This window comes from Ceratocystis lukuohia (genome assembly GCF_044167205.1).
Source record: "Ceratocystis lukuohia strain C4212 chromosome Unknown Supercontig4_pilon, whole genome shotgun sequence".
In the NCBI taxonomy this organism is placed as follows: domain Eukaryota; kingdom Fungi; phylum Ascomycota; class Sordariomycetes; order Microascales; family Ceratocystidaceae; genus Ceratocystis; species Ceratocystis lukuohia.
In genome coordinates, this window is record NW_027263523.1 from 2,744,028 (window position 1) to 2,772,009 (window position 27,982).

Below are 27,982 nucleotides of genomic sequence, written 5' to 3' on the forward strand. Positions count from 1 at the left end.
CATGTAGTCATCATCCTCTTTACGCCTCGAATCCAACATTAGCCCTGCTTTTCCCTCCTCTTCCCATTAACCGAGAAGGTCCCCCCCTCACCCCCTCCCTTTCCCCTTCCTCCCCCCAATGGAATCTGCAACGCACAGCCATTTGTATGCAAGTCATTAAGGCCCCCTCGATTTGTTTTCTTTAGGGTCTTCAGATGGCGTTGCAGTGGCAAAGCATGGACAGCACGGTGCAGTACAGTCACAGGACACAGACAATATAAGTGAGATAGAGTCATAGTCAAGAGCTAGGTTGCAATATTGCAACATCCCCCTTCTTTTAGCTTGTATTCATGAGGGCGACGAAGCATAAACTCGCTCAAAGCAAAACAAGAGTGGGTTGAAACATCAAAGACCCTTTCGTCCGTGTGTACAACGGTTATACTATCACATCATGGCATTGCATTGTATTGCATTGCACCCTATCCTCTCATATTCCAGCATTATGCAAAAGATATAAAAAAAAAGAATAAAAGTATTGCCTTTGCAACGGGACCTGCGTCCACCGGGGTTCTAATGAAGAAGAAAGGAAAGGAAAGGAAAGGAAAGGAAAGAAAAGGAAAAACAAGAGGAAAAAAAGCCAGAAGAGCCAAAGCCAAAACTAACCACCACCCAAGCCATCTAGCTAACCCAAAGAGAAATGGGAATGAAATATACCAAAAAAAAAACAAAGAAAAAAGTCATGGACACATGAAAAGAGCAGACAACTAAGCAAGAAAGGCCACCCTCAGAAGTAAACAACAAAAGAAAGCCCCTCCAATCCCCCCTTCCACGTCCCCCGTCCTACTCTAACTTCTCTCCAACCCCGCCTGCGGCGTCGAAAAATGAAGTCCACACTGATGCTTGAGCTGGTAATCCTCATCCGTATAAGCATCGTCATGTAAGAGCTCCAGCTCAGTGCGTTTCCAGTAGCTCAGCTTGGCACCTGCATTCTTCATATCAAGATCGCCAATCTTGGCCGAGACTGAGATGGAGTATTCTGCAGGAGAAACGGGGGCGTCGGAGCTTCCCGAAGAGTCTTCTCCAGACAATCTTCCGATCGCTTTGCGCACTACGCGGATAAACACACTGCAATCCCGCATCGTCATAGCCAGCGGAAACCCAGCGTTGTCCTCTTCCGTCGCACACAGTGGGCCCTTGCGATCAAGCTGGCCCTGAAGATCACGTAGGAGTAGGAGAAGCGGATTTGGGCCTGGCCCCAACCCTGGCTGGGACTTGGACTCCGGGCCTGGCGGGGGCACACCACCTGCCCAGCGCATCAGCGGCTCCATGTACCACTCATCTGGCTCCACAGCGACTAGCATTTGAGCCATGAACTCACGCCGATGGCGCCAGTTGTCAGACATGAGCAACAACGGGCATGGCTTTGGCCGGCTCTGTTTCAGACGGCCTTGGCGTGCACGACGGAGCTCAATAGCGCAATTACGGCAGCGGGCACTAGCAGGAGGGGCACTGGTGGATTGGAGAAGCCATTTGGGCTTGATTTCGACGAGAATTCCGTCTTCATCATGGTCTAAGATAAACGATGGGACGGTTAGTATAAGACTTTTGTTTTCCCATTTTGGGGGTTCTTTTTTTTTTTTTTTTCGCCTATTCCTCTTTTATCCTGCCATAGATTGAATGGTGGGCGAAAACTCACTAATGCTCATGTCTTCAACCAGCAGGCCATACTCGACATAGGCCAGCTTCGACCCGATGAACTGTTTGCTACGGCGTTTAATCTTGCTGTGGCCTAGGCGTTCTCGCTGTTCCTCTGGAAGCACATCTGGGTGGATGAGAGCAGCGGACTCGTGTAGCATCTCGGGTGTGGGTGGGTGTTGGTTTCGCGAATGCTGCACATTAGATGAGACCTGGTCCATTAGGTCCAGCAAAGCGTGGGCCTGGTTGATGATGTTGTTGTTTCGGTCTAGAAGCACGAGTTCGTGGGAGATGAGATCATCGGCCTTGGGGAAAAGAGGCACGATGTGGTCCTGGAAATAAGCATGCTGTGTGGCGTATGGATAAGGGCGGTTTTCCGGATGCTTAGAGGCTTTTTGCAAGCGGAGGAGTTTGCCTGTGGGTGTGAATTTGGGTGTCTGTGAGTATTTTGTGATAGCACCCTGAGGGGCCAAATCAAGAAAACCCAGGTGTGTGCTACATACCTTGAAATTGTCGTCTTGTCTGGGGGCTGCATGATTGAGGGATCTCGATGCGCACAACGACATTTGCAGAACCCTCGCCCATGAACTCGGTGATTCTTGTGCCAGGCGGGATAATGAGAGGTGGGTCAGTGGGAGGTGATTTGGAGGGTGGGGATGGCACAAGAGAAGATATCAAAGAAGGAACCAGAGATGAACGGCTTGAGACCGGGGCCAACAGCGGGGCCGAAGATAGAGAAACCAGAAATGGGGATGACTCAGGGTCACCATCACATGACGAGTGAGTGTGGCCATAGCCGCGACGACGGCCATACATGGGGGTGAGACGAGCAAGACAATGCGTGATATAGGCGAACAAAAACAGCAGACACAGAGCAACCACGGCAGCGGCAACGGCTACAGCGACAGCGAGAGTAGTGTCGGGCTCACATGGGTCAACGGGGGTGGGGCCAGCGCCAGTTCCGGTGCCGGTAGAAGCAGCAGCAACAACAACAACAACGGGATCGAGCCCGGGCGGCGCTACGGCATCAGCAACCCTGCCAGCAGACAACGGCTGTTGTTGTAGCTGCGACTGTGGCTGTGGTTGTCTGTAGTAGAGGTTTGGTGCGAGCAGTGACAAGGACTGGACCAACAACGCAGATGGGTGGCGATGCGGCGGGAGACAAAAGGGGAAGGCGGAGACGAAATTCATATGCCGGCAATAGGTGAGGGAAAGGGCCAATGAGGTGATGGAGCGAAAGAGGTTCAGTGTTGGTGCTCTTTGGGCTCAGACCAAGAAGGGCACCGCCAAAATGGGAGGATGGCAAATGAGGGACACCAAGGAAGGGGAAGAAGCACAGAAGATGCGTCTTTTTGTTTTTCTTTTTCGCCTCCTAGCTGGCTCTTACTCTGTTCTGGCTTGTCCGTCTCTCCCTGTTGTGCCGGTAGCTGGCAATCTGATCTGATCTCTAATCCGATCTGATATTGATCTCCACAAAGAGACAGCAAAGAGGCAAGGGTTTGAAAGGTTCGTGTGTGTGCGTGGGTGTGTATATGAAGGCCGGATTCTTAACAGTCTTAGTCTGCGAGTTTGTTATGAGGATGGAGAAGGAGAAAGAAAGAACCAAAGGAAGAAAGTTCTGAGTTTTCAAACCTCTGGCTGTTATTTGTCTCTTCCTTCTCGTGGCCCAGCGGCCTTATATTTTTTTTTCCCTCTCTTCTTTCGTCTTCTGTGTGCTGTGCCAGGATGATCGTTGCTAGGCGTTAGATGGAGGAAAGAAGAAGGGCGGCAAAGACAAGAGGATGAGAGGCAAGAAAAAGACTCTATAAAAGGGACAAAAAATAGACAGCCCAGGGGGTTGGACCACTGTAAATTTAGCGGCGGGCTTAACTATAGCTATATCCGCATTAGGTTATTGGGAGGAAAGGTCCCGTAAACTCGGCGCTGTTTTGGTGCTTGAATGGAAATTGATGAACAAGTGCGTCGAAAGGCTAGCGGGCTAGAAGAGGTGGAAGAGCACTAAGGACGGCTAGGCCAGCTATATGTTAGGGCGAAGTTTAGTAGGTAGAAAGAATATCGGGGAGACTTGGAGAATAAGCAATATAGAGGAAAGAAAGATGGAAAGAAAGGGAAGAAACAGAATAAATAAAGTGAGAAAGTGACAAAGTGACAAAGAGGGTTGAAAAAAAATTTTAAAAAAAAAGAAAACATGTCACGATGCTCTCTTCTGTCCGTCGTCGTTCCTTTGGCTCCAAGACACTCAATCAACAAAGGGAACATTAGCTGGCTAAGACTTGAGACGTACAAACAGACAACAAGCCAGACAAATCAAGCTGCTTACTAGGCACAGCCTTACTACCATTTAGCCTGGCCTGGGCCTGGTCTGGCCTGCATAAAGCCAGCTGGCACCACTACTACCAACAAGCGCCGGCTTGTCTCTGCCTTTTTTTCTGCCCATATCTTTCCCCTGTCTCTTCCTCCCCGTCTGTTTGTTGATCACAAGGTCACATCATGACAACTTGGGAGAAAAAAAACCACAAGCTAGTCAAAAGCCCAGAGGCCTCTTTCATGTCCCTTTTTTGTTTGTCCTGTTCTGGCTGCTGGTCTTGTCCGTCTTGTTCTTTTCTCGCCGCCGGATCAAAATTGAAACATTCCGGTTCTCTTCTTTCAGAGGAGAGAGGAATGGAGGGTGTGGTCTGATGAGGAGAAAGGAGGAGGCGAAAAGAGAAGGCCAACACGCAAGAGTGGGTTGTGACACAGGGCAGAGCCGAAGCTGAAATACTACATAAGGGTTATAGGGCCATTGGATAAGGGTTGGCTTATCTTTGTCCTCAAGAACACCACTACAACCATCTTTCTCCAAGTTGATTCTAAAGGGATATCCTCCATCTTAATTCTGCCCTGTATCATTTGACCTGTGCCTCTGCCCTGTTCGTATGCTTTTTCACATCATGCGGCTCAACACCACCCCAGTCTTGTCCTCTACCATTACCCTCCCCTTCTCTATTTCGTCATCGTACATACTAAGTCATCCCTCTCCCGTATCCTTCTTCAACCAACAATCGAAATTAAACCTGCTTCTCGAGCCCTTTTTGCCCTTGCTATTGGCTGCCGCGGAGTTTTCAGCTGCGTCTACGACAGGGTTGGCTCTCCTCTCTTTACAACTACTTGCTAGTCTGTGCTGGTTTCTAGCTGCCCTTGTGACTTATCGGTCAAACTAGAACCCTTGTTGCACCTGTGACATCACCAGTAAACCTAAATTTGCTTCTTTGTGTCTTCTCTACTTCTTCCGACTGGGTCTCATCGGTGCAAATGTTGCCACCAAGGAACAAACCCTCGGATTGGCGGTGGACCAAGTTCGAAGTCGGTCTCCCCCCTCCTTCAATCATGCCATGCCATCCCGTACCATAAACCAACATGCACTATGTAACACACCTAAAAAAGCAAAAACGATTCACTAGTATTTTCTTTGCATATTTTCCGCATCTCTACCTATCAAAGACTAGGCTGTGCTGAAATCCAGCTCCTCTTCCCCCTAAAAAAAGAGCAAACTGCCAAGGTTAACTGTGTTTTTTGTTTCGAAATAAGCTGAACTTGAGCCCACAGCCCACACCTACATGTATATATGTAAGGGAGGATACTATGTTACATGACGGATATCAAGCCTAATCTCAATGCCCAATGCAAAGCCAATCCACGGCCTAAGCCATCCCCATGTTTCTCTAACTCTATATATGTATGTATATATGTACGTGAGCATCGCATGCACATTTTACATGCATGCATGTAGCACCTACGCAAGCCCCGTTTTCTTACCCCCCCTCCACGAAACAAACACTCATCTCAGACCTAACAAACAGAAAAATATGAGAGCCTAAAAAGCAATGCCTTGTTCCTTTTGTCGAATAGGCGTCATGTCACCCCGATCTAAAAATAACGCCTTACTCTGTTGCTCTTCACCGCTACACTAGACATCGACCCAGGTGGCAAACAAAACTAAAAATGATAGGAAACCTGCTGGAAGGGCAAAAAGAATGTTGACAAGAACGAGATTCGAACTCGCGCGGATTGCTCCACTGCGAAGGCTTTTGTACGATGAGAAGAACCTGAACACAGCGCCTTAGACCGCTCGGCCATCTTGCCTGATGAATCGGCGAAATGATGTCATCCTATCACATATTATGAAGTCCTCATTGGGCCTTGCCGGCACACCACCCTTACGTTAACTCTCCCTCTTACAACCCTCCGGGGGGTACCTTTGAGGTCTGGTGCCTCCCCTTCTTCCGGGCTGCTGGAGGACGACGTCTATGACACTGATAAGCGTCTTTCATTCTTTTCTTCTTCTTTGACTCTGTCATGGATCTTGACAATGAGCTGTGGAGCCTTGAGGCCGCACTTACCCAACTTTGAGGATAACCTCGTCGTCGACTCGCCCCCTTTTTCACGACAACTTTTGCGATCGCCAACTCCTCATCGCCGCAACACCACTCCAACTCAAGGAGTTCACCTTCACGCTCAGGACTGAATTTTGAGAGTTCACACAGTCCGCACCTTTTTTTCTTTTTGTTTTGTTTTCTTTCTTGCGCTCCTCTGTCCTCGGATAGACTGGTGACTGTGGCATGTCACTAGAAAGGGGGCTGTCTGGCGCCTCATCCACACGCGCAAGGCAGCGGCCACCAGAAAAGTGGAAGGATATACCACGAGCCCTCGGATGCTCACACAGTCTGGTTTTTTCTCGTCTTTGGGGGGTTTTCCCAGGCTGCACTGGATGCTGCCGTCTTGCTCTCGTGATTTTCACGACTTCAGGAAGCGTGGCAGGTTTTTCAGAGGAACGAATGTTTGTGGGGAAGTTGGGGGTTAGCCCCACTACTTCTGGGCTTAGGGTATATCTGGGGATTTCCTTTTTTTTTTTTTTTTTCTTTTGTTTCTGACGACTACAGGTGGAAGACGAGTAACAAGCTTGCTTGGGAGCATACGAGCTTCTCTCGCCCAAAACCTGTGGTCAGCCCTGCAGAGGGTCAATTCTGTCCGGTAACCAATCCGGCGTCGTTTGATCTTAGTGATTCCCGTAGACGTTAAATAAATTCAACTCAACTCAACAACCACCCTTACGTTAAACTATTCAAGTTCAAGTGCCGGGACGCCATAATCACCACCATAATCTAGTCTTGATCTGATCTGATCGGAGATCTAAATTGACTCCACTCAAGCCTGATATAAACCAAATTTGACACAAGAAAGGAAGAGGAACGAAAGAAAAAAGAAACAGAAGTGTGAACGTCCGCACAGCCATGCCGCTGTGCCCAACATACATGATGTGTAGGTTTGATATCCCTAAAAGCCCAACACTACCGATGGTTAGTTAGCCCTAAATGGATGAAAAATGAAAAATGAAAGAAAACAAATCATCCCCTTCGTGTCTAAGCGTCTCCCTCAAGCGCTACTTGCCGTAAAACTCAACACACTCCCTGCTGCTAGTCCAGCTACTAGACATAACCCCATGAAACCACCTGCTGCCTCACGCTCACCCTCCTCAACCCAATCAGCCGAAGCCATCATACAGCTTGACGCGAGCCATCCTGTGGTTAGCCCGAACGGGAACTGTACTAGTGTCAAATAGAATAGGTCACTGGAGATGATGGCACCACGTCCACCAATATTGCATAGTTTGTACATCGGTAGGAAGCCAAATCGTAAAAGGCTGATGGTAAATAGCACCTTGGGCTGATGCTGCACCTTAAGTGGAATAATGGTCAGGACCCGTCCGCCGAGATCACCTAGGTTCCAGAAGAAGAATGCAAGCGGGATAAAGGCAGCAGGCGCAAAGAGACTGTGACTTTGGCTAGTGCTAGAATCGGATGCTGTACGCACCGAAAGGATCTTGCTGGTGAACACAGGGAAGAACATGGCTACAGTGAAGCACATGAATATGCTGGCTGCCGGCCAGAAAAGCTTGACCAGCAGACCCTTGATGCTAATAACTTTGCGTGACACTCGCTCGGCTTCTTCGATGCTATGCACCGAGTCAGCCATACGATCCACCATGCGATTCTCAATAATGCGATCGTGTCTGCGGATTAGTGGTGCTAAAGACACCAGTGCTCCGATACAAACCACTACGGCAGCCAAGAACGGCAGGAATGCCGATGTCAGCTGCGCGTGAGTGCTACTGCGCATGCCACCATCGCTTGGGATGGGGTTGCTGCTGTTGCTGTTACTATTGCTGTCACCGCCATCATCTGCTGCTGCAAGCGACACTAGTACTTGTGCAATAGATGGCAAAACACCTGCAATTCCCTGTCCTGCCATCAGGCCTTGCGTATACTCAGCGCAGCCAAAGCTAGCACAGAAAGAAAACGCGCCGTTCTGGATCAACCCAGTGGCCAAGGCCGTCACAGTGACCATGAGCAGCGTGAAAACAAGGTACGAGACGGGAGAGGCGTCAACGAAGAACATAGTTGATAGGCCGAGCACAATGAATACAATGGTCTCAATGACAAAGGCCAGCTTCATGCGAAATGGATATGATGCGGTCTGCTGGATGTTGGTCAAGATGTACATGGAGGTAAGGTTCGAGAGTGTCGAGACTGTCAAGATGGCGGATTGGAAGTTTTGTAGAATCCACGGGCTGCCTGCAAATCGACCCTGAAAATATGGCGCCGAGGCAAGGAACATGTTCCTGTAATGGATATATTGTTAGCTTGGATATAGCTGGAGGTAGGGTAATGAAACAAAACGGGATAAATTATTCAAGAAATGTCCTGCAGGATAGAGACTACTGCCTCTCCAAACGTACCACGGCCACAGCATTGCCATTCCTATCACCACAAACAACCAATACTCTAACCACGAGAACGGGGCCCCGCCATCCGATCTGTCCTCATGAACATCATCTTCCAGCGGCGTCGGCTCTTCATACAATGGTTCATACTCAGCGCCCGACGACCGCGTGCTAGATGGCCTCAGCCACGAATTCACCGCCGACAGTATGCCTTGATTCTGCCGTGTCTGTAATGTGTATGGCGGGCGAGCAGGCTCGGCATCATGGGCATGTGACAATCTAGACATTTGAGGGAGTGCTGGCTTTTGTAGACGCTGCTTGAGAACGCGACTGGGATGACGCGCTAAAGAAGCAGAGTTTAGTCTTTTGCAGACACGGAGATGTAATGGGCGTCGTAGTACCAGTGTTGCTTGTTTAGTCAACTCGTCGACAGTTGATCATGTGTAGCAATACGATGGAAATAACGCTGAACCAAGTCGAGCTGCAGTGACATCAGAGCCTTCCGAAATCCAGAAAAGGACAAAGGATCAAGACAGGGGTACGCCAGTTGTAATCGCGTTATCTGGGAGTTTGTTGTCAGATAAGTCGCTCAAAAGCAGAGACAGGCCCAAATGATGAAGACGGGATGTTGCGCAAGTAGTAGAACAACCAGCAGGATGAAACAGGATATTGTACGTCATGTGACTGTCCTAGACACACTTAACCCTAATGAGGCGCCATAGTCATTTTATGAGTCTGGCATAATACGCCGATATTAAGACCCAGACGATAAGGGGAATAACACAAAAGACAGCATCCGAAGAAACGGGTACGCGGGAGCTGCATAGTTTCTTTGAGTAGGTCCCAGGAAGTGATCCAAGATGTTGGGAACCGTAATACCGGCGCGGTGGAGAAGCCCCAAGCCAGAGAAATGAATGATGGAAAAATCAAGGTAACCCGGTATGCATGTATCCTTAGGGTTGCTGCAGGTCTTGTCTTGTCTCTCGTTTTTCCTCGCCCCCTTTTTCTTTCTTCATCCTCTTGCTCTTGTATGTTTTTAGAAAAGGATCTTTTTTGATGAGGTTGGAAGAGAATTCTTTCGCTGGATCTTGGATGCAGACGCAAAAAAAAAGAGAAAAGTTAGGGAGAAAAGAGACAAAATACAGAGCAAAACGGACAACGCAAAGACTATGTGATCGTCAGTTCGTCGATGATAACGCTTAGACAAATGACAAGGGCCCAGGCCAAAGAGAAATAGGGTGAGAGAAGGCTGACCTCAGAGATCAATAACCCCGCATACTGGCTGCACGTACAAAGAGGGCCGGATTTTTGGGTTGGCTATCTGGTATTATGTGTTTGCCTGCCTGCCTGGCGGGTTTTTTATGAGGAGGCAGGGCAGGCAGGTAGAGAGAAGAGAGAAAAGGCTAAAAAAAGATGTTGGGCTAGAATGGGGGTCTTTCTGAAATAAGAAATCTTACCTGGAGTCTCAGTAGCAAGAACAGGAGGACTGATATATAAAGGGATTAGATCATAAATGCTATAGGAAGCAATAGAGAGCCTGGCCTATTTGTTGCGTGGATCTTATTTCCCCCCCAATCAGTATCACGTCCAACAGCACCCACCACCTTGACTGGAGCGGAGCAGCTACCCCTCCCAACGATCCCAAAGAAGGAGACCCCCTGCCTTCCCCTCTTTTTTTCCTTGCCTTTCTGTCTCTGCCTGCATATCCAAACCTTCGCCGCTCTTTCCTCTCTACCCTTCTTTCCTTTTCTTCAAGCCTCTGTTAAAAGAAGAAAAGAACGCGGTTCAAAGTTGGCTAGTGCCTGTTCTTTTTGTTCAAGGTCATAGCTAAGAAATGACCCATACCATATATTGCATGATATGCATGTACTTGTGCTTATGTATGAGATGTACACAAGACATGCATGCACGTCGCTTTTGTATCAAGTCCAGCATTTAGTCCTATTTATTATGCGACTCGTCTCGTATACAGCTAATGCAAGGAAGCGTATGCCAATGTACCACTGTGTGCATACATCGACAGAAGACAACTGGTTATAGCCAACCACAACGAAAACCACAACCCAACGCAAGCCAACAAGCAAGCCAACGGTAACATGTTCCCGATTTCCGGGACCTTTGGGAGTCGTTCCTTTTCCCCTCCTCCCGCATTTGCAACCTTTTTGCTTTAAGTTTTCTTTTTCTTCTTCTTTCGGGTCTCCTTGCTTTTATGGCTTTTTTAACTTGAGCTTGGACTTGTGGGGGAACAAAGGGATTCACCTAGTTTCTTCACGGAAGCAGCTAAAGAGAAGCCTGTTTAGGGTTATCTAGTGCACATGCAGACAATAAAAACAAGCCACCATGGCCAGGACAATAGGCCAGCCAAGTTTTTCTCCCCCTAGATTAGATTATCTCTCGAGGCTAGAAGGGAAAAGGAAAGAAAAAAGGAAAGAAAAAAAGGAAGGGTAGAGGACACAAAGAAGGGATGCGGTCATGGCCAATTGTAGCCCATCTCTTTTTCTGCTCAAAGGCAGCTGCATTTTCCAGAGCTGTCCCTTCCTATTTTGTGGCTCGATGTTTCCATTCCTTCTCAGGTTGGGCTTGGCTTACCTTCTTCCCCCGCCCAGAATCTAGTGCTTCCTACCTTTCAATTTCAAATTTCTTTGCCGTTTCTTTTCCTTTCGCTCTTGCTAGCTCATTTTCATTTTCATTTTCATTTTCATTTCTTGTTGCCTCTTGCATTTCTCTCCGCCTTTCCTCTTCCAATTTCTCTTTTGTCGTCTGCATTTGTCCTGAGAAGATCCTCTCACTAAATAATAGGCAAGAGCATTATTCTCTCTCGCCCCTCTTTATTCCCTTGTCAAGTTCGAACCCCGTCTTTTTCCTTGTCTCTGGGCTGGCCCTTTCCTTTTTTTTTTAGCTTCTTTTTTCGTTTTCGTTCTTTTTTGATCACCAAAAGTAGGAGAGATAAACAACTTCCTCTATCTAGCCTTGGACCCACCGCTAGGAGTGACGCTTTTAATTCCATTGCCAGATTCTGTCCCATAAACTAAAAGAAGGAAAGGGCAGCTGCTCCAAACGGCTTTTTCCACGACGTCCTGCCTGGGTTGGTCTCGTTGTTTTCTTTCCTTCCTTCCTCTCTTTCCCTCTCCCTCTCCTTCCCATTCTTCTCCTCCCTATTTTCTACTTCATATTTGTCCTTGACAGCTTTGGAATCCTCCAAGCAGAAAACGTAAAATAAAAATCTCTCGTCTTTTTTCTCCTCTTTCTCTTGTCCCCATTCTCCTTCCCGTACCCAGTTAGTCGGTACTAAAACCCAAATTTTGAGTCTTAATCTCTAGTTAATTTCGTTCTTACCTTTCCTGGGCGAAAGCTGTGCTTGATTGCGCCTACCTCTTTTCTTTTCTTTGACTTTTTCCGCTTTCTAGTTTGAATCAATCTATCTCCATACGTTTACGGCCAATTATCCTTTGCCCCAGCCACATCTGCAATCTTGCTCTTTCCTTCTGCCATAGGCCGTTGTTTCTTTTTTTCTTTTTTTTTTTTTTTTTTTTTGCCTATCTCCTTCCCTTTTCCATCTTTTCTATCTCCTTCCTCCTTTTCCGTTCTCACCGCATCTCTCCTGCCGTTAAGGGCCGCTTTCCACATGGACTCTAGCTTCCCCTCCGGCTCCGGCCTTTATGGCTCCGACTCCGATAATAGAGACATATCTGCCTACATGAACACCGCCGCCTCTCCTGACGCTGCCTACAGCCCCGAAGTCCAAAGCCCCCAAGTGCCTATTTCCGATGATCCTGAATCTCCGGCCTCACATGCCTCACGGCCCTCTCAGTCGTCGTTGGGGTCCAACACTACTAGCATTGCTGCCGACGGCCTTGATGTGGTAGGTTTGGCGTGTATTATAAAGATGCTTGATATACCATTGTGCTGACTATATACTAGGACCCTATATATGAAAACGATTACGACTCTGCCTTTCCCACCGAGCCGTGAGTCCTACCCTTTTCCATTGGCTTGGGTCACCTAAGGCGCTGCCAAGCACACTTTAGTCTCATGCACCTATACTTACAGTTGGCGCCTTTTCACAGTGAAATAAACCGCGCCTCTCTCACAAGCAGCATGCTCGAATATCGCCAGGTACATGGACGCACATACCAAAACTTCACCGAATCATCCGAATACTGGTACGCACGCTCTATGTTTCTCTTCCCCCACCTGAAATGCACCGCTGATCATTCTCTGCTTCTAGGGGCCCCAACGACGAACAGCAGAATGAGGGTCTTAATCTCACGCACAACATGCTTCATGTGTTGATGGACGGCAAGCTGTTCAATGCTCCAATTGGCGAAAATCCCGAAAACGTCATTGATGTCGGCACTGGCACAGGTGTCTGGGCGATGTAAGTCCGTTGTTGCTATTTAACCCTATATGACAAACCCTAAATAAGTACAAGCAACTAAAAAGCATCCACCCTTTCAAATAGTGATTTTGCAGACCAATTTCCTCAGGCCAACGTTATAGGCACCGACCTCTCGCCCATACAGCCTACTTGGGTTCCTCCGAATTTGCGATTTGAGCTTGACGATGCCCAAAAGCCCTGGGCCTATCCTGACAACTACTTTGATTTTGTTCACGTACGGGTCCTGCTGGGGTCCATTCGCGACTGGCCTGCACTGTACCGGGAAATCTACCGCTGTCTTAAGCCCGGCGGCTACTTTGAACACTACGACTTTTCGTACGTACCAAAAAGCGATGACGGCTCTATTACCGAAACTAGCGGCTGGTCCGAATACAGTGCAGCACTGCTTGAAGCCGGAGAGGCAATGGGCCAGACATTCCGCGTGATTGACGACAGCTGCAATGTCCGCTGGTTCGAGGAAACTGGCTTTGAGGACATCACCGAGATCCGCTACAAGGTGCCCGTTGGCGGCTGGCCTACTAGCAGCAAGTACAAGATGATTGGTTATATTAACTATGTTGTTAATGACACCGACCTTGACGGCTATGGTGCGTACTTCCTCACACGCAACGGCTGGTCGCAGGAGAGAATCAACGCTGTGGTTGACAAGTGCCGCAACGAGTTGCACGACCACACCGTGCATGTGTACTTTGATGGGTAAGTCTTTTTGGTTCATTTTATTTTATTTTATTTGGTGTTTTTCTGTTCTCCTGTGTTTGGTCACACAAACATAGTTGGTACAACCGCCGTTTACCTTTTGTGGCACTCGAAATTAACTCCCCTTCTTTTTAGTTCTACCGTATATGGTAGAAAGCCTATGGACGCCGGAATATCGGCATCAATTCACAGTAGCTCGTCCTCGACCATAGGACCCAACGGACCATAAATAGGGGTTCATGGGATGGGAAAGAAAGCGACATTATAATTTCATACGTAAAGCTTCACGCAGTAATATCACGATAACAATGACACGCAAACAAACGACCTACAAACTAAAACCAAATAGACACTCTTTCTTCTGTTCCTTTTCAACATTTCTTTTTCCACATATGCAAACAATAATACTATGATATAAGAGAAAAAAAAACAGAAAAAAAGAAACCATGGAACAGGTGAAGCAAAAAGAGACTTGCGAAACTCCAGGGACCCAAAACCGACGCTTGTTAATTTTATAGACAAACAGCCACAATGTAAAAGAAAAAGGGTAAAAAGGATGGAAAAAGAACAATAGCCAGACGGACATGGCTGCATGAAACTGGCAAGCAAGGAAAAACCGAAAGTTGCTGTAATCCCGTAGCTACCTAAACACCCATAGAGCGAATGATTCTCCTGGGGAGACTTATTTCTTGCTGCGTGCCTTAAACGACCGTAGTGGATCAACCTTGCGGCCGCCACTATTGTTCTTCTGTACTTTGAACGAGCGGCTTGCGCCTCTCTTGCCACCACGTCTATCCCTCTTATCGGCCTTGTAGAACGGCACGAAGCCGCTAGTCGCCGCCGATGCGGCTGCGGCTGCGGCGCCACCAGGCAATAGATACTCAGGCACGTGGCGTAGATGGGCCTGGGTGCGGGCAGCACGTAGCTCACCGTCATGGCGCAGATGGGCTAGCTCGCCGGGGTTCTCCTCAAAGTGGCGCTTGAGTTTGTCGCTCTTGAGGAGCTCGGCACGGAGCTCGCGCGTACGGGCTTCACGGATAGCAACACGTGTCACAGCGCGCAGGGCATCATTCATGCGGTAGCGGAAGGCCTCGACTTGAGCCATGTCGAAGACATATGGCTTGACTGTCTTGCCTAGCTTAGATTGTTGTTTGGTGATTCGTGCGAGTACCTTTTCGTCGGTTGCTGCTGTCTCGACGGTTGTCGGTAAGTGCTTGCGGTATTTGTCGGCGGGGATCACGAACGATAGTGCCATTCCGCGTTTGCCAGCCCGTGCAGTGCGCCCGATGCGGTGTGTGTAAGACTTGGCACTAGTTGGCAGATCAAAGTTGACTACACAGGCAACATTTTTGAAATCAATCCCACGACTAACTCCGTATTCCTTGTCTTTGCGGCGGGACTGGGACTTGGTACTCTTCGATTTCTTAGTGGCGGGCTGGCTAGCATCGGCATTTCCATTGTCGGGCTCATCAGTAGCTACATCTTCGTCGCCAAGCACTTCTGACTCGTCGCTAGCAATAATGATATCGTAAACGTTTTTGTTGAACTCCTCGACAACGTGGATACGCGAGTTGACGGGCAGCTCCGAGTTCAGAATACATGCGCGGATGCCAAACTGTTCAAGGTAGAGTTTTAGGCGGTAACAGCGGTCAATGTCGGCCACAAAGATTATGCTCTTTCCCTGAATTAGCTTGAGCTTGAAGATGACGTAAACTAGCAAGAACTTGTCGTCTTCGCTGCACCTGTACGAGGCAGAGAGAGAGAGAGAGGAAGAAACATGTTAGCAGGAGCATGAAAGCGCAGCGGAAAAAAAGGAAAACCTACTTGACAACAAATTGCTCTACACCCTCGCCGTCCTTCTCGGTCTCTACTAGATTTAACACTACTGGTCTTGTGCAGAATAGGCCCTTGAGTGTATCCACATCGGTAGTCAGTGTAGCGCTCATCAGCACCGTCTGAACACCCTTGGGTAGTTTAGCTGCGACATTTTGCAAATCTTCGTCGTAGCCATAGCTCAGCACCAAGTCTGCTTCATCAACGACAAGGTGTGTGAGGCGGTCAGCTGGCAATGAACCGCTGGCAATGTTGCTCCAAGCACGCGATGGCGTTGAGATGACAATGTCAGGCGAGTTAGATAGCAGAGACCGTTGCACGGCATCGGTCACCTTGTCTGTAAGCTTGACAGCCTGTATATCTTTGGCACAGAAGGCAGCTAGCGCGTCAATTGCTTTGTGTACCTGGTCGGCAAGTTCGCGAGTAGGGACGAGGATCAGTGCCGCAATGAAAGCAGCCGAGTTTGTCTAGCCGAAAGGGAAGATAGAAGAGTTAGCAAGTAACGGTCAACAATGCCAGGCAGGGCCTAGCAGCAAGGATTTTCACAATAATTAAAGCACCTGCCTCTAGGCCCGAAAGATCGGGAAAGGAAAACTCACCTGTTTGCGGCGCACAATCGCCTGTAGCACTGGTAGCAAATACGCCGCTGTCTTTCCAGAGCCCGTCTTGGCCTTGGCGAGGACGTCTTTCCCATCGAGTGCTAGAGGAATAGCCTTTCTTTGCACCAGCGTCGGCTGCTTGTAGCCCTCCTTGGCGATGCCCTGCAACAGGCGGGGGTCCAAGCCAAAATCTGAAAATGAAGCCTCGTTCTTCGCTGGCTTCTTTACAGGCTCAACAGAGTCGACGGCTGTAGAATCAGATGGAGCAGTCGCAGGAGAAATGTCAGTCACTTTCGCAGCAGTGTCTGCGGGGGCGGGTTCGGGCTGGGGCTTGGACGCGATGGCTGTGGCCTTGGTCGATTCGTGCTTGCGCTTCATGGCTCCGACGGGGAGTGCGTAGAATGGAGCAAACAAAAGTATGGAAGACAGTAGAAAATCCTATTAAGATGAGGGCATAGAAGAGCAACAAAAGCCCGTAGATGGAGTGAAGCGGAGCGGAATGAGGTGAAGCCTTGTTTGTATGTGACTTGCTACCTTTTTTCTTTTCCCACGGTTCCCAAGTTCTTTAGAATGTTACGCCAAATAGGAAACCCAAACTTTTTTTTTTTCTCGCCGCGATAAGCAATGGCCCCGCTATTATTATCGATAATAAGAACTGATAAAGGAACCCATGACAAAGGCTAGAGACTATATGAAGTTTTACTAAATAACAACCCACTTTACTGAGGTACAATTACGTTGACGTAGCTTATTTAGTATAGCATCAAAGTTAGATAAACTGTGTGTTGCGGCTCCATCTGTTGGTAGCGTAGCATGAAAAAGAATACAGGAATAGTAAACGTCTAGAATATGAACAAATCGTGATTGACATAGGAAAAAAGGTGAAAGAATAAAAAGAAAAGAATAAAAAAACCCACATCCAGACAAAGAAACCCCCAAATAATAAAAAGAAACAAAACAGCCATCACGCTATGGTACACACAAGAAAAGGCAGAGAGAGGCCTTTTACATTGCTCTTACCAACAATCTGCTCACAACGAGCGGCGAGCAGCCAAGCGAGCAGCACGGCGAGCAGCACGGCGGCGCTTGCAGCTAGAAGGGGCCTTGCTGCCAGCGGTGCCAGTAGTGGTAGCAGCAGGAGTAGAACCAGTGCCAGTAGTACCAGCGCTTCCAGTGCCAGTAGGGTATGGGGCAGCAGGGGTGGCGACTGAAGTGCTGCTGCCACTGCCGCTACCGTAGCTAGCGCCGGAGCCCTTGTCGGCAGCGAGGATAGCCTTGGCAGCCTGCTCAGCTACAACCATGACAATAGCCTGTGTGTTACCAACAGGAAGATCGGGGTGCATGGAAGCATCGGCAACAAACAAGTTGTCAGTGCCCCAAACCTTAGTATCAGTGCCAACAACAGACTTACCGTCGTTGGAGGCGCCCATGGCAGCAGAGGCAACGTAGTGGGAGCCCGTGGTGTACGAGGCAATCAGGCTCTCAGCAGTGGCATTACTAGGCATGCTTAGAGTGCTGTTACCTTGCTTAGTGAAGTCAATCAGGCGTTGCATGAATGACTTGATAGCCTCCTTGTCGCCGTCAGTAGTCAGATAGGGCTGGACACCAAACTTGGTCGATCCGTCAGTCTCCATAACTAGAGATCCGGAAGAAGTCAGACCATGGGTCAAGTAGATTTTCATCTGGATGGTGTTGTTACTAGGGGCGTTGCAAGTGCCCTGAATGTAGCGGACAGTGTTGTCAGCGTTAGTGACCGAGGTCCAGAAGTTGAGGCGCTGGCCAGACTGGGATAGAAGACCAGACTGCTGCGAAAACAGCTCAACATTGGTGTCGTTAGGCTGGGTGAAGGCAGTTGAAGGGAGAGACGCCAAGGGAGTCTTGGTCGTTAGCTTGACAGTGAAGATGGGGTGATCCTTGATGCCCTGGCCGACAGGGAGGTTAATCCAGTCAGCCTTGTCAGGTAGGGTCACAGCGACGGAGCCGCTCTGGACAGTCTCAATCTGCTCAGTAGGTCCGATACCAGAGTTGATCAGCAGACGGGGAGAAGACAGAGCACCAGCAGTCAGAACAACGGCGCCGCCAGCGTTCAGGTTGATGATCTGGCGCTGTTTGTCAACCTCAACCTCGACACCAGTCATAGTGCTGCCGGAACGGATAACACGGATAACCTTGGCGTTAATGGTAAGCTTGAAGTTGCTCATGGCCTCGGCAAGAGGGAGGTAGTCGTGGATAGGGCCGCCACGTAGACCATCCTTGATGAGCCAGGGAGGGTACGAGAAGATGTCATGCTTGGATTCGACGTCGTTGAGAGCATCTACAGAACTGAAGCCGTTGCCACTCAGGAACTTGGACACAACATTGTAGGCAGCCTGGTCGTAGCGCTCGCCATCAGCAGAAGCCAGGATAGTACCGGGCGTGCGCTCGTACAGAGCATCGGCAGACGCCTTGACATCATCCCAGTTCCAGCCAGCGGGCCAGTTCTTGAAGTCACCGCTGTTAGGCTTGACCCACATCATAGCGTTAATCATACCAGAGCCGCCAAGGATGCAGCCAGCCATAGAAGCGGTATCAGTGCAGTACTGGCCAGTCTGCTTGGCAGTGCTTAGGTAGTAGGCCATTGCAGGCACATCGTATTGGGTAACAGACGAGTTCCAGTTGACAAAAGCATCACCACCAGTCGAGGCAGAGGACTTAGCACCACGCTCAAGTAGCAGGACGCTCTTGCCAGACTCAGCAAGACGCTCAGCCACAATCAACCCAGCAACACCTCCACCAGCAACAATGTAGTCGTAGGTTTCACTGGATACGGTAGCATTGGTAGAAAGGGTAGAGTTTCCGTAAGTAGGAGTAGAAGTGCTGGGGGTATTACCATAGCTAGCGGTGGTGGCTAAGGCAGCCCAAGTGTCATATTCGGTGCTAGTGGCGTTGACAAAAGGTGCGCCGAAGAGGCCAAAGCCAGAGCCGTGATAGTTCAGGGCACCAGATGGGTTGGAGGGCTCAGCGAGAGCCTCGTTGGAGTAGGCCCAACCAATAGTGGCGGTAGTGTCAGTTGAGGTCCACGATCTGTCGTCGCCAGTGATGCAGCCCTTGCACAGGAAGGTATAGGTGAAGGCAGTGCTGTTAACGCTGATACCCTCCTTGATGGGCATGACATCAAAGGTGCTGTTAGTGGTCAGCACCTCGGGGTTTGTGTAACCAGAGGCGGTGCGTAAAGAGGCAACAACATCGCTGCCGGAGGGCTGGGCAATAAGCAGGATCGTGTTGGTCATGGAACCGCCCAGAGAGATCGCACCGTATCCTGCAGATACAGGAACAGTGATTTGACCAATGAAGTCGGTGCCGATGGTTTGGGGCAAAGCTAGACCCACGGAAAAGCCAGAGGCAGGGTCGGTATGACGGCCAAACTTGATCCCGGACAAAGGATCAGTGTAGGGCTCGAGGCTCTGGGCCATGGCAGCCGAGGCCATGAGGCCGGCAACATAGAGGAACTTGGACATTGTAGAGAGATGTGTGTGTGTGTGTGTGTGTGTGTGTAGCGGGTGCACTTGTTATGGGGTTTGTTTGTTTTAACAAAGAGGGTGGTTATTTGTTTGTATAATAAATGAGTGTGGGACGAAGACTGAAAGTAAAAGTAGATTCTTGAAAGCCAAAACAAGCAGGCCGCAAAAAGAAACTGAGCTATCAAAGCCTAAGAAAGTTGGAAGAGAAAAGAACGACGACGGCAGCCAGTGCCAGTGGATAAAAGAGAGAAGGAAAGGTAAAAAAAAAAAAAAAAAAAAAGCTTGAAGAATGGCAATTCACCAGGAAGCTGGAGAGGAAAAGAAGAAGAGAAGAAGAACAGGAATGTGAGGCCATATGCAAATGGGTCGATGGGCTGCTTTCTTATATTAACTGCCCATAGCCAAGGGCGTAAGGAGCAGTGCTGAGAATTGGGACACTGGAGGGACAGCCGTGGCTAGCGGTTCGGTCAATGTCACACGTTCATAATAAGCGGGTTCTGTATTCTTTTTCCCGAGGGCTTGTTCCCCGATTTGACTAGGGGTCTTGGAACTAAGCCAGCTTCCATCTCGGTTGTCTCGGGGAGAAGAGAACATTGTTGTTGTTGTAAGTATAGCTTACGGATCCTTTAATAACCTGCAGGGGAAGGCAGGGGGAAGACGCCGCCAATTCTCGTCTCCCTTCTCTCTACCAAACTCATAGACGGGAAAATAAAGGCTAGGCAGAAGTGGATATAACAGGCTTCCTTTGTGTTTGGGCTGAGTGGAGAAGGGGTATGAGTTCAGTGGTATGTAATTAGAGCTGACCTAGGTCTTTCTTATACATATACACTCTCTATTTCTCCTTCATACTATTGGACAAGCACTCGTACCCAAGCTAAGCCGATTTTATCGTTTTTATTAAACAACCCTAGTCAGGATGGCGAACTTGGATGATGGGACCGCTGGGTAACTTTATGCCTGATCTCAGACATTATTTCACAAGTTGACGGGCTAGATTTGCTGATTTTGTCTGACGATGTTCGTTGATAAATCTGTTTCCGCGTGGCTGACAGGATAATCTTAGGCATGTGCTCTCTTTTCTCATATGACCTACATAGAATTAGCAAACGTCAACCAATAGTTTTCTTTATTGGGAGCATTGCCATGTCGATCTTGCCTTCTTGATTGTAGGGGGGAAAAAAAGAGGCATAGGTACCAGGACAATCAGGTTCTGGCCGTCGTCAGATATCCCTTAAATACAAGCCCAATAAGACTTTTTTTTTCTGCAACCAATTGCTTCTTTGGATTATTTCGTAACTCGGGAACACTACAAGTTAGTTTCGTTGCATTGCATTATTGATTAGTGATCAGCTCCTATCAGGAAGAGGCACATGAAAGCCATTATCTCAACTGTTTTTTTTAGTCGGTGGATTTTTTTTTCCAATTTTCTGCTTTGATGATATTACGGCCGAGTTTTGAGGTCATTGTTTGCAAGTACGTGGACAGCACGTTAAAGCCACCACTACGAGATCTATGTGTTTGAAAGTCAGGTGGGTAGGTGCAATAAGAAACACAACAAAGAGCAAGGGTGGAAAAGAACAATAAAAGGAGTAAGTAGATAGGAAAAGGTACAAAACTTACCAGTGGCAAGGTAAAAGGATCAGCCCAAGTTTCAGAATTGGCAACCAATGACTGTGGATCCAGCCTATGCTAGTTGTAATCACAAACCAGCAGAGTGTGTATGGCTGAAGTGGTCTTGTAGAACGAGTATGGCCGAAGTTGCTTCAGATAAGCAGCTAGACTGTTACAGATTTTCGGGCGCAAGCTAAGCTGTTACAGACACATAGAGACCGTGGGCTCGATATTCCATATCCCATAATGGATCTGCTAGACTAAGAGCATTCGATCGAGAGATCTTGTTGGGATGGTTCAACCACAAGTAGCCTGGGATGTCGGAAATAGAGTACGCCCATCTCTAGGAAGTGCAACTCATGATGTTCAATGAGACTAGAAGTGCCGCTTGCCTAAAGTTGTAACCTGTTCAGAAAAAGAGACAAGGTTAGCTTGTGTGGATAGCCAAGCGAAGACGCGTAGCCCCAGTCAATGCCAAGATCCTAGCGAACTTAAATTCCGTGTCACACATTAAGTTCTGGGCCCCTTTAAAGCCCGAATAGGCAAAGACACCGGCGAGCCCTCGCTTTTACTGTTATCAGTCAAGCCAGACCGAAAGAGCATGCCATATGGCCTTAAAGGTCTATAAGCCGTTTTTAAAGGCATCTGATTGGCAGGATTTTCAAGATCTCACTGTTGGATAAGACACGCGCGCGGTCCAATGGTTCGGATGGATTATGTGTTTTAACTTGGCTGAGAAGGTTGCTCTCCGTCAACTATAGTGATCAGTCAATCATATCGCAGAAGGCGGAGTTGAGCGCAACGATAGATAAGAATTCCTAAACAATAAGCGAAGATTGTAGGTGCACCATACGTATGCAAATTCGAGTTTGTTTAACGTCTGAGGGTTAAATCCGGATGACAGGCGAAAAAAGCAAAGAGAAAACACGAACTGACAAAGAGAGAAGAGGGGGGAAATAGGACAGGCGAAAAACTCTGACTAGCCTTAGACATGGCCGACCAACGAGAAGTAGACTAAATCAGCAGTAGGGAACAAGAGCGGAAGGAACAAATACTTGTTGTTTGAGCTAAGAAAGGCGCTGATATGAGCACCTTGTCGGAATAGGCAAGAACTTCGACTGACCGGGACCGGGTGTATCTCGGTAGAAAGTCAAGCTAGGAAGGAGTTGACAGGGGTTTTGGTCCCTGAAATTTGAGTTGGTTTGCGGGGAAGTGGAGTGCTGCAACCCTTCTATTCACTAACCCTTATATTGTGTAAGTCTAGTCTGACAACATGTCTTGATGTAAGCCTCAAAGGAAAATTTTATTATCACTCCTATTTTATCTCTTATTCTACTGCAACATCGCATCTAGATTCTCGCCTAGCACGGTCTCAATCTTGATGATCCATCTATGTGTCTCCTTCTCTACCGTTTCGTCATTATCCTCCTGTAGTTCACCAATGAACGGCAGCATCTCGGGCAGCATAGCTAGCCATTCCTCACCATGGACATCTGTCATCTTTTGCTGAGCTAGGACGGCTGCTAGTCTGACACCAGCTGACTCGTTACGGAGATGCTTGAGCAGCGCACTGTTGAGCTCTTTTTGGTGCACCTGTGAGTCGGCCGCACCAGCCAGTGCCACTGTGGCGTCAATGAGGGTAGCGGGCGGTTCAGACACTGATGAAGCATGGCCAAATTGCGTGAGAAGTACAGGGCTGATGGTGTTGAAGTGCGACGGGTTTTGCCAGAATTCGTCCGAGTCGTTCTTGAAGCAGGTCTCCAGCACACGTAGCACGGCATCATGTAGGCGGCGCTCGTCGGCAGATTTGCCCGCAGGTTTGGCCAAGATTCGCACTGAATCGTCCAGAATATACGTAGCATAATTGGTGACAATGCCCTTGAGTGCATCAAAGAATACGCCGAGGAAGTTGTACACGGACAAAGCGCGCAAGACACGACCCGAGGCGTCGGTATTAGGCAGTGCGGTGGCTGACCATTCGATGAGACGGCTAAAGACAGGTCTGAACACGGCGTCGTTGAGCTTGTAAATCAGCTTGAGTGCTACAGCGTTGACAGCAGCCTCAAGAGCAGAAAAGCGGGGTGATTCCAGTTCTGACGTCTGACCATGGGAGGCAGTAATGCGGCGCATATCCAAAGCTTCAAAGAGTAGAGCACTTAGCGGCGCCACGTTCTTAGAGATAGTGGCCTTGCTATGCTTCTCAATGGCCTTGCCTAAAAGCGCCACATGCGCTTCAGCCGCAGCAAAGCCAGCCTTGATTGAGCCAGCCCAGCCCTTGGCTAGGGCCTTGAAGACTATCTTAGGCTCCAGCATAGTGACAAGAGCTTCGAGGCACTCGGCGCGGGCAGCTGAGGCGTCTGGGGAAAGACCCTCAACTGATGCTGACGTGTGTGAAACAAGCAGCAGCTGATCCAGAATTGAGGCCGAGATCATGTAGGGAAGTTGCTGGGCAACGGCTAGTACGAAGGTGTAGCAGGCCACATGAAGCTCAACAGAGGATTCGTTCTTTGAGACGGTTTGAACTGACTCGGCTAAGTAGGAGATAACACGAGTTAGTGCGCCTGGAAGAACAGGCACGATGGAATCCTGGAGCACATCAACTAGCGAGGCTAAGCAAAGCAGGGCCATGACACGCAGGCGAGAATCCGATGAGCCTAGGCACGAATCGCCGACAATCGTTGACGCGGCAGCTAGAACACCCTCGATGTCCTTCCGTCCGTACTTTTCGGCCAGCTTGTCGACACAGGCAATGGCAGTATGCTTGTAACGCACGTCCCGAGAGTCACGCAGTGTAGCGATGAGAGTGGGCAGGAAACTCAGCAGCACGTTGCGTGATGCAGTATCGGTATTGCTTTCAGCGTCAATACGCGATTCGAGTGCCTGAAGCACACGGTGACGCAGACCCATATCAGGTCGGTCTAGAAGTCCCTCAACAGCCTTGACAAATTCGCCAATAGATAGTAGGTTGAGAAGAGAGGCTAGTGCATCACCGCACTCCTTGCGCAGAGTCTCCTGGGTCTTAAGGTTCTCGGCTAGAACTAGGATACCCTCTAGCAGACGGCTGTAGAGCTCACGTGCCTCAGCAGACTCCATATCGTCCTTGGCCATAGCTTTGGCAGCCTGAGCCTTGAGACGACGACCACTGAGAAGAGATGTAACGGCAGTTAGCTGACGCAAGGCAACAGCAGGCGGGTCCTGGACACCCTTGAGAGCATCACCCAAAAGTGCCGAGGCCATCGTGGGCGGTGGAGTAAAGACGTCAGACACCAAACCGACTAGCTTAGTGCATGTATCTAGCTGCACAGTAACAGAGTATTTGCGCGCCAGCTCGCCAACAAAGGCCAAGATGCTTGAACTAGCATCCTCCTTCTGCACTAACATGGCAACCACTGCAAATAGAAACTCCTGTGCCCCAAGTGTTTCGACAAGAGTAGCAAACAGACGCTGTCGGCGGTGGGCCGGTACGTGACTATAAGACGCAGTAAAGCTCAGGAGCAATTCAGCTGCTGATGAAACGGGATTGCGTTTTCCACGACGGAATGAGTCTAGAAGAGGCGGCACGACCTCCTTAATGGTCTGATTGACCACATAGGCCGAGTAATCATCGCTTTGGCGCAGAATCGATGCGCCAACGAAGGCAAATACGGGCATGACTACATGAACAACAACCTCAGGTGCAGTAGCAGCCAGGCTTGCAATAACCAGCAGGGCCGAGTTCTGCACAACAGGGCTAGCCGTGGTTTGAATGCAGTTGACAATCAGCTCGCCGTGACTCTGCGGGATGTTGAGGGTCAGGCCTGAGTTAGCGCGGTACACAGGAATAATAGCTAGGATGCTCTGCAGAATCAGGTTCTGCAGGTATCCCATTTCTGAGCCTATTACACTACGGAAAGCGTGCAATTTTGAGAGCACCTCGAAAAGGCTGCCAAGAACCTGCGGGTGGTTGGCAGGGCCGGCACCCTCGACCAGTTGCAGCACAAAAGTAGCTCTACGTAGGGCTTCATTCGCAGAAGCTGCAGCAGGGCCATCTAGGGATACACGGCGTCGTTTATCGGGGGTCTCGGTCGTCCTAGTGACCGACATCGAAGTGGGCATGTCAAGGGTTGCCAGGAAGGATAGTAGAATGTCAGTGTCCAGCCGCACGTTTCTCAGCAGTTCAGCGGACTCGCTAGACACGGCATCGGGAGTTTCGGTAGCCTGGCTGAGCTCCAGCATAGTTGAGGCAATAGACGAACGCGTGGAGCTCTTCATGGCAGGCCACATGCTCTGCACACGGCTGAAAATAGCCTGCGTAAAACCAGTACGGCCTTCACCGGAGACGCCCTCGTTATCAGTCTCACTAGTGGCCACCGCATTCTTCTTGAGAATGGCAAGTAGGCTCTCTAGGCCCTTGGCATCGTTAGGCACAATGACACCAACTATCTGTTTGCTGAGAGCTTCAAGGTCAACATTGTCACGCTGGCCTAGGCGCAGGGCTTCTTCAGGAGCTAGTTCAGCCCACCACAGTAGTACATGAAGCAGCAATTGCGTGCGTGTAGTGCTGCCAACGCCCTTGACGCGATTTATGGCATTGAGTAGACGGCTCTTGACTACAAGCGACGGCGTGGCACTAACCTGGCCAGCTAAGAAGGTCAGCAAACTTAGGCGGGCGCTACTCTTCATGGACGATTTACTCGAGTCCAGCGCAGCCTCAAGTGTTGAGCACACATGATCATGCGACATGATACATTCCTCTAGCGACGGCATGAGGATATCACGCAGCGTAGCGCTAGCCATAGCGGTTGTCAACCACTGTAGCTTCTGGCCATCAGCATAAAGCTTTTCCTGGCCCCAGACAGGGAGCTGCGGCGGTTTAGAAGTATCGGGATAGATGCGATCGACCACAACGAGCAGGTCAGTGGCAGCTTGGCGAACCTTTTTGGAAGGGTCGTTGAGGGCAGCCATGCAGTAGGGCAGCAGGGCCTGGAAGTCCTGACCGGCAACATCCTTCTCCTTGAGTCTATTCTTGATCATATCTAGGGCAGCCGCACGAGCGAGGGCTGGGTAAGCACCGCTAATAATGCGCAAGAAGAAGGTAATGTATGTGGTATCAGAGACAGCCGAACCCTGAGAAAGCATAGGAAGCTTGCAAAAGTCGTCAAACATAGCTTGATCAGCTGTTTGCGATGACACAATGAGCAAGAAAACGCGAGTCAGTGTCTCGAAAACAGCGCCAGCTTCGCCAGAGAGACACGACAATAAGCGGGCCTTTTCGGTCTTCAGCGCAGCCAAAGTTTCTCGGACATCCTCCTTGATTTCAGCAGTGGTCTCTTCCACATTATCATCCGCAGCAGTAGCAGGATCCAGAGCCTTTTTACGGCGAATAGACATATCAAGCTTCATCTCAAGCGCGTCCATGTCAAAGTCTAGGTCCTCAATGGCGGCTTGGATGACCTCGCCACACTCGCCCTGATTGTTTGATAGGTCAATCAGTACAGTGCCAATGTCCTTGCGCATGTGGCCGTCCTTGTCGCTTTCGTCATCGAGACGCATAGCTGTGACTAAGAGCACTTTGAACAGAACAAACAACTGCTTAGCGGTGAGAATTCCGGCCAACATAATACCCTTGATAATTCGCAAGCCGCGGGAGTCGCTCTTTTTCAGCGAACGCTCGGCCAAGGCCAGGCAAAGGCCATTGGCCAACTTATCAATTCTCCACTCACGACCAATCTCGACCAGGAGCTTCTCGACGTCAGCAACCTTGAGTAGGGCCTTGGCCACCTTGCCTGACACCTGCTTAGCAGAGCGATACTGCGAGAGAATGGCCATGCATATAAGGCCTGAACGCACAGTCTCGCTGGTCCAGCCAGCAACAACCTGCTCCATGAAGGCTGACACGGCAGAGTCGCCCAGATCCCCCTTGGAGACAAAGACAGAAAGAGCCATGTAGGCGGCAATCTGTAGCTGGGGGACTTTTTTCATGACCAGGGCCTCACCCAAGGTAGGGCCAACACGATGCAGCAGAGTCATATCGTTGTCCGCCTGAATAGCCGTACGACCGGTTTTGGCCTTATCGAGTTGGCCATTGATGGCCTCAGTCATGATACCTCCCCAGAAAGAAATAAGCGTCTGGTAATGGGCAAGCGAACGGGCCGACTCGAGCGTGTATTCGGAGAGCATAGCCAAGAAGGCCGGCTGGTTAATAGCCTGCAGAACAATGGCAGCACGTGGCGGGTTCTGAGTAGAGCGGACATATGGACTCAAAAAGCGGTATTCTATAGGGAGAGTCTTGGGGAGGATGGAGAGAAGAGTGACAAAGGCGGGAATGGAGTGGAAGGGGAGGAAAGTCGTGAGCAAGACGGCAGTATTATGCTCGTGTATTCTATAGAGATGGGCGACAATTGTTAGCATGAATAGAGCCATTTAAGATATATGAGCAATAAACGGAATTGATAGGATGAAAAGAAGAACAAAATATAGGAAACATACCTAAAGCGACGAATCAGCCATTCAACAGCCTTAATAGCAGGCATCAAGCGCAAGCGACTTCCCACTAAACGCAGAAAGCTCTCAATTTTGCGATCCAGCTGCTTATTCTCTTCCTCTGAAAGCGTCGACCGGTCTTCATCTTGGCTCTGCTCACTGAAAAGCGTGTTGCTGAAGGGCGCAAAACGAGCATCGAGGCCACAGAGGTCTTCAAAACCGCTGTAGCAGGCTTTGTAGATAGAGTGGTATGTCTGGGTGGCAGCGACCTTATGGTCCCAAATCAGCGATTTAGAATGGGCGGCCTTTTGGGCCTTGACATCGAGAGTGGCCTTGGAGCGAGCCGAGATCTGGGCTAGCTGGGCGGCGAGAGAGGTAGACATTGTGATACGGCGATGTTGAGTGGACGAGGAAGAAAAGGCGAAAATTAGCGACAGGAGAAGCTTTT

At 49.3% G+C, this 27,982-nt stretch overlaps 6 protein-coding genes across 6 annotated transcripts; 1 reads left to right on the top strand and 5 right to left on the bottom strand.

Moving 5' to 3' along the window:
- Positions 1-824: 824 nt before the first annotated feature.
- On the bottom strand, positions 825-2,865 carry HOO65_040641 (Inositol-pentakisphosphate 2-kinase; the record flags this gene model as incomplete). Its single annotated transcript, XM_071002685.1, has 3 exons — positions 825-1,549; positions 1,676-2,089; positions 2,178-2,865. The coding sequence occupies 3 exons, from the start codon at positions 2,863-2,865 to the stop codon at positions 825-827; spliced, it is 1,827 nt and encodes a 608-aa protein (XP_070859484.1).
- A 4,221-nt stretch (positions 2,866-7,086) lies between these two features.
- On the bottom strand, positions 7,087-8,328 carry HOO65_040642 (Nucleoside transporter FUN26; the record flags this gene model as incomplete). The annotated part of the gene is made up of 1 exon (XM_071000700.1): positions 7,087-8,328. One exon carries the CDS (start codon positions 8,326-8,328, stop codon positions 7,087-7,089), a length of 1,242 nt encoding a protein of 413 aa, XP_070859485.1.
- Positions 8,329-12,059: 3,731 nt separating this feature from the next.
- Positions 12,060-13,533, top strand: HOO65_040643 (Secondary metabolism regulator LAE1; the record flags this gene model as incomplete). Its single annotated transcript, XM_071002802.1, has 5 exons — positions 12,060-12,296; positions 12,356-12,402; positions 12,463-12,597; positions 12,663-12,812; positions 12,897-13,533. The coding sequence occupies 5 exons, from the start codon at positions 12,060-12,062 to the stop codon at positions 13,531-13,533; spliced, it is 1,206 nt and encodes a 401-aa protein (XP_070859486.1).
- Positions 13,534-14,211: 678 nt separating this feature from the next.
- Positions 14,212-16,339, bottom strand: HOO65_040644 (ATP-dependent RNA helicase dbp9; the record flags this gene model as incomplete). The annotated part of the gene is made up of 3 exons (XM_071002665.1): positions 14,212-15,271; positions 15,354-15,829; positions 15,962-16,339. The coding sequence occupies 3 exons, from the start codon at positions 16,337-16,339 to the stop codon at positions 14,212-14,214; spliced, it is 1,914 nt and encodes a 637-aa protein (XP_070859487.1).
- Positions 16,340-16,992: 653 nt separating this feature from the next.
- On the bottom strand, positions 16,993-19,458 carry HOO65_040645 (Cellobiose dehydrogenase; the record flags this gene model as incomplete). The annotated part of the gene is made up of 1 exon (XM_071000701.1): positions 16,993-19,458. The coding sequence occupies one exon, from the start codon at positions 19,456-19,458 to the stop codon at positions 16,993-16,995; it is 2,466 nt and encodes an 821-aa protein (XP_070859488.1).
- Positions 19,459-22,404: 2,946 nt separating this feature from the next.
- Positions 22,405-27,917, bottom strand: HOO65_040646 (U3 small nucleolar RNA-associated protein 10; the record flags this gene model as incomplete). The annotated part of the gene is made up of 2 exons (XM_071002463.1): positions 22,405-27,433; positions 27,541-27,917. The coding sequence occupies 2 exons, from the start codon at positions 27,915-27,917 to the stop codon at positions 22,405-22,407; spliced, it is 5,406 nt and encodes a 1,801-aa protein (XP_070859489.1).
- Positions 27,918-27,982: the final 65 nt, after the last annotated feature.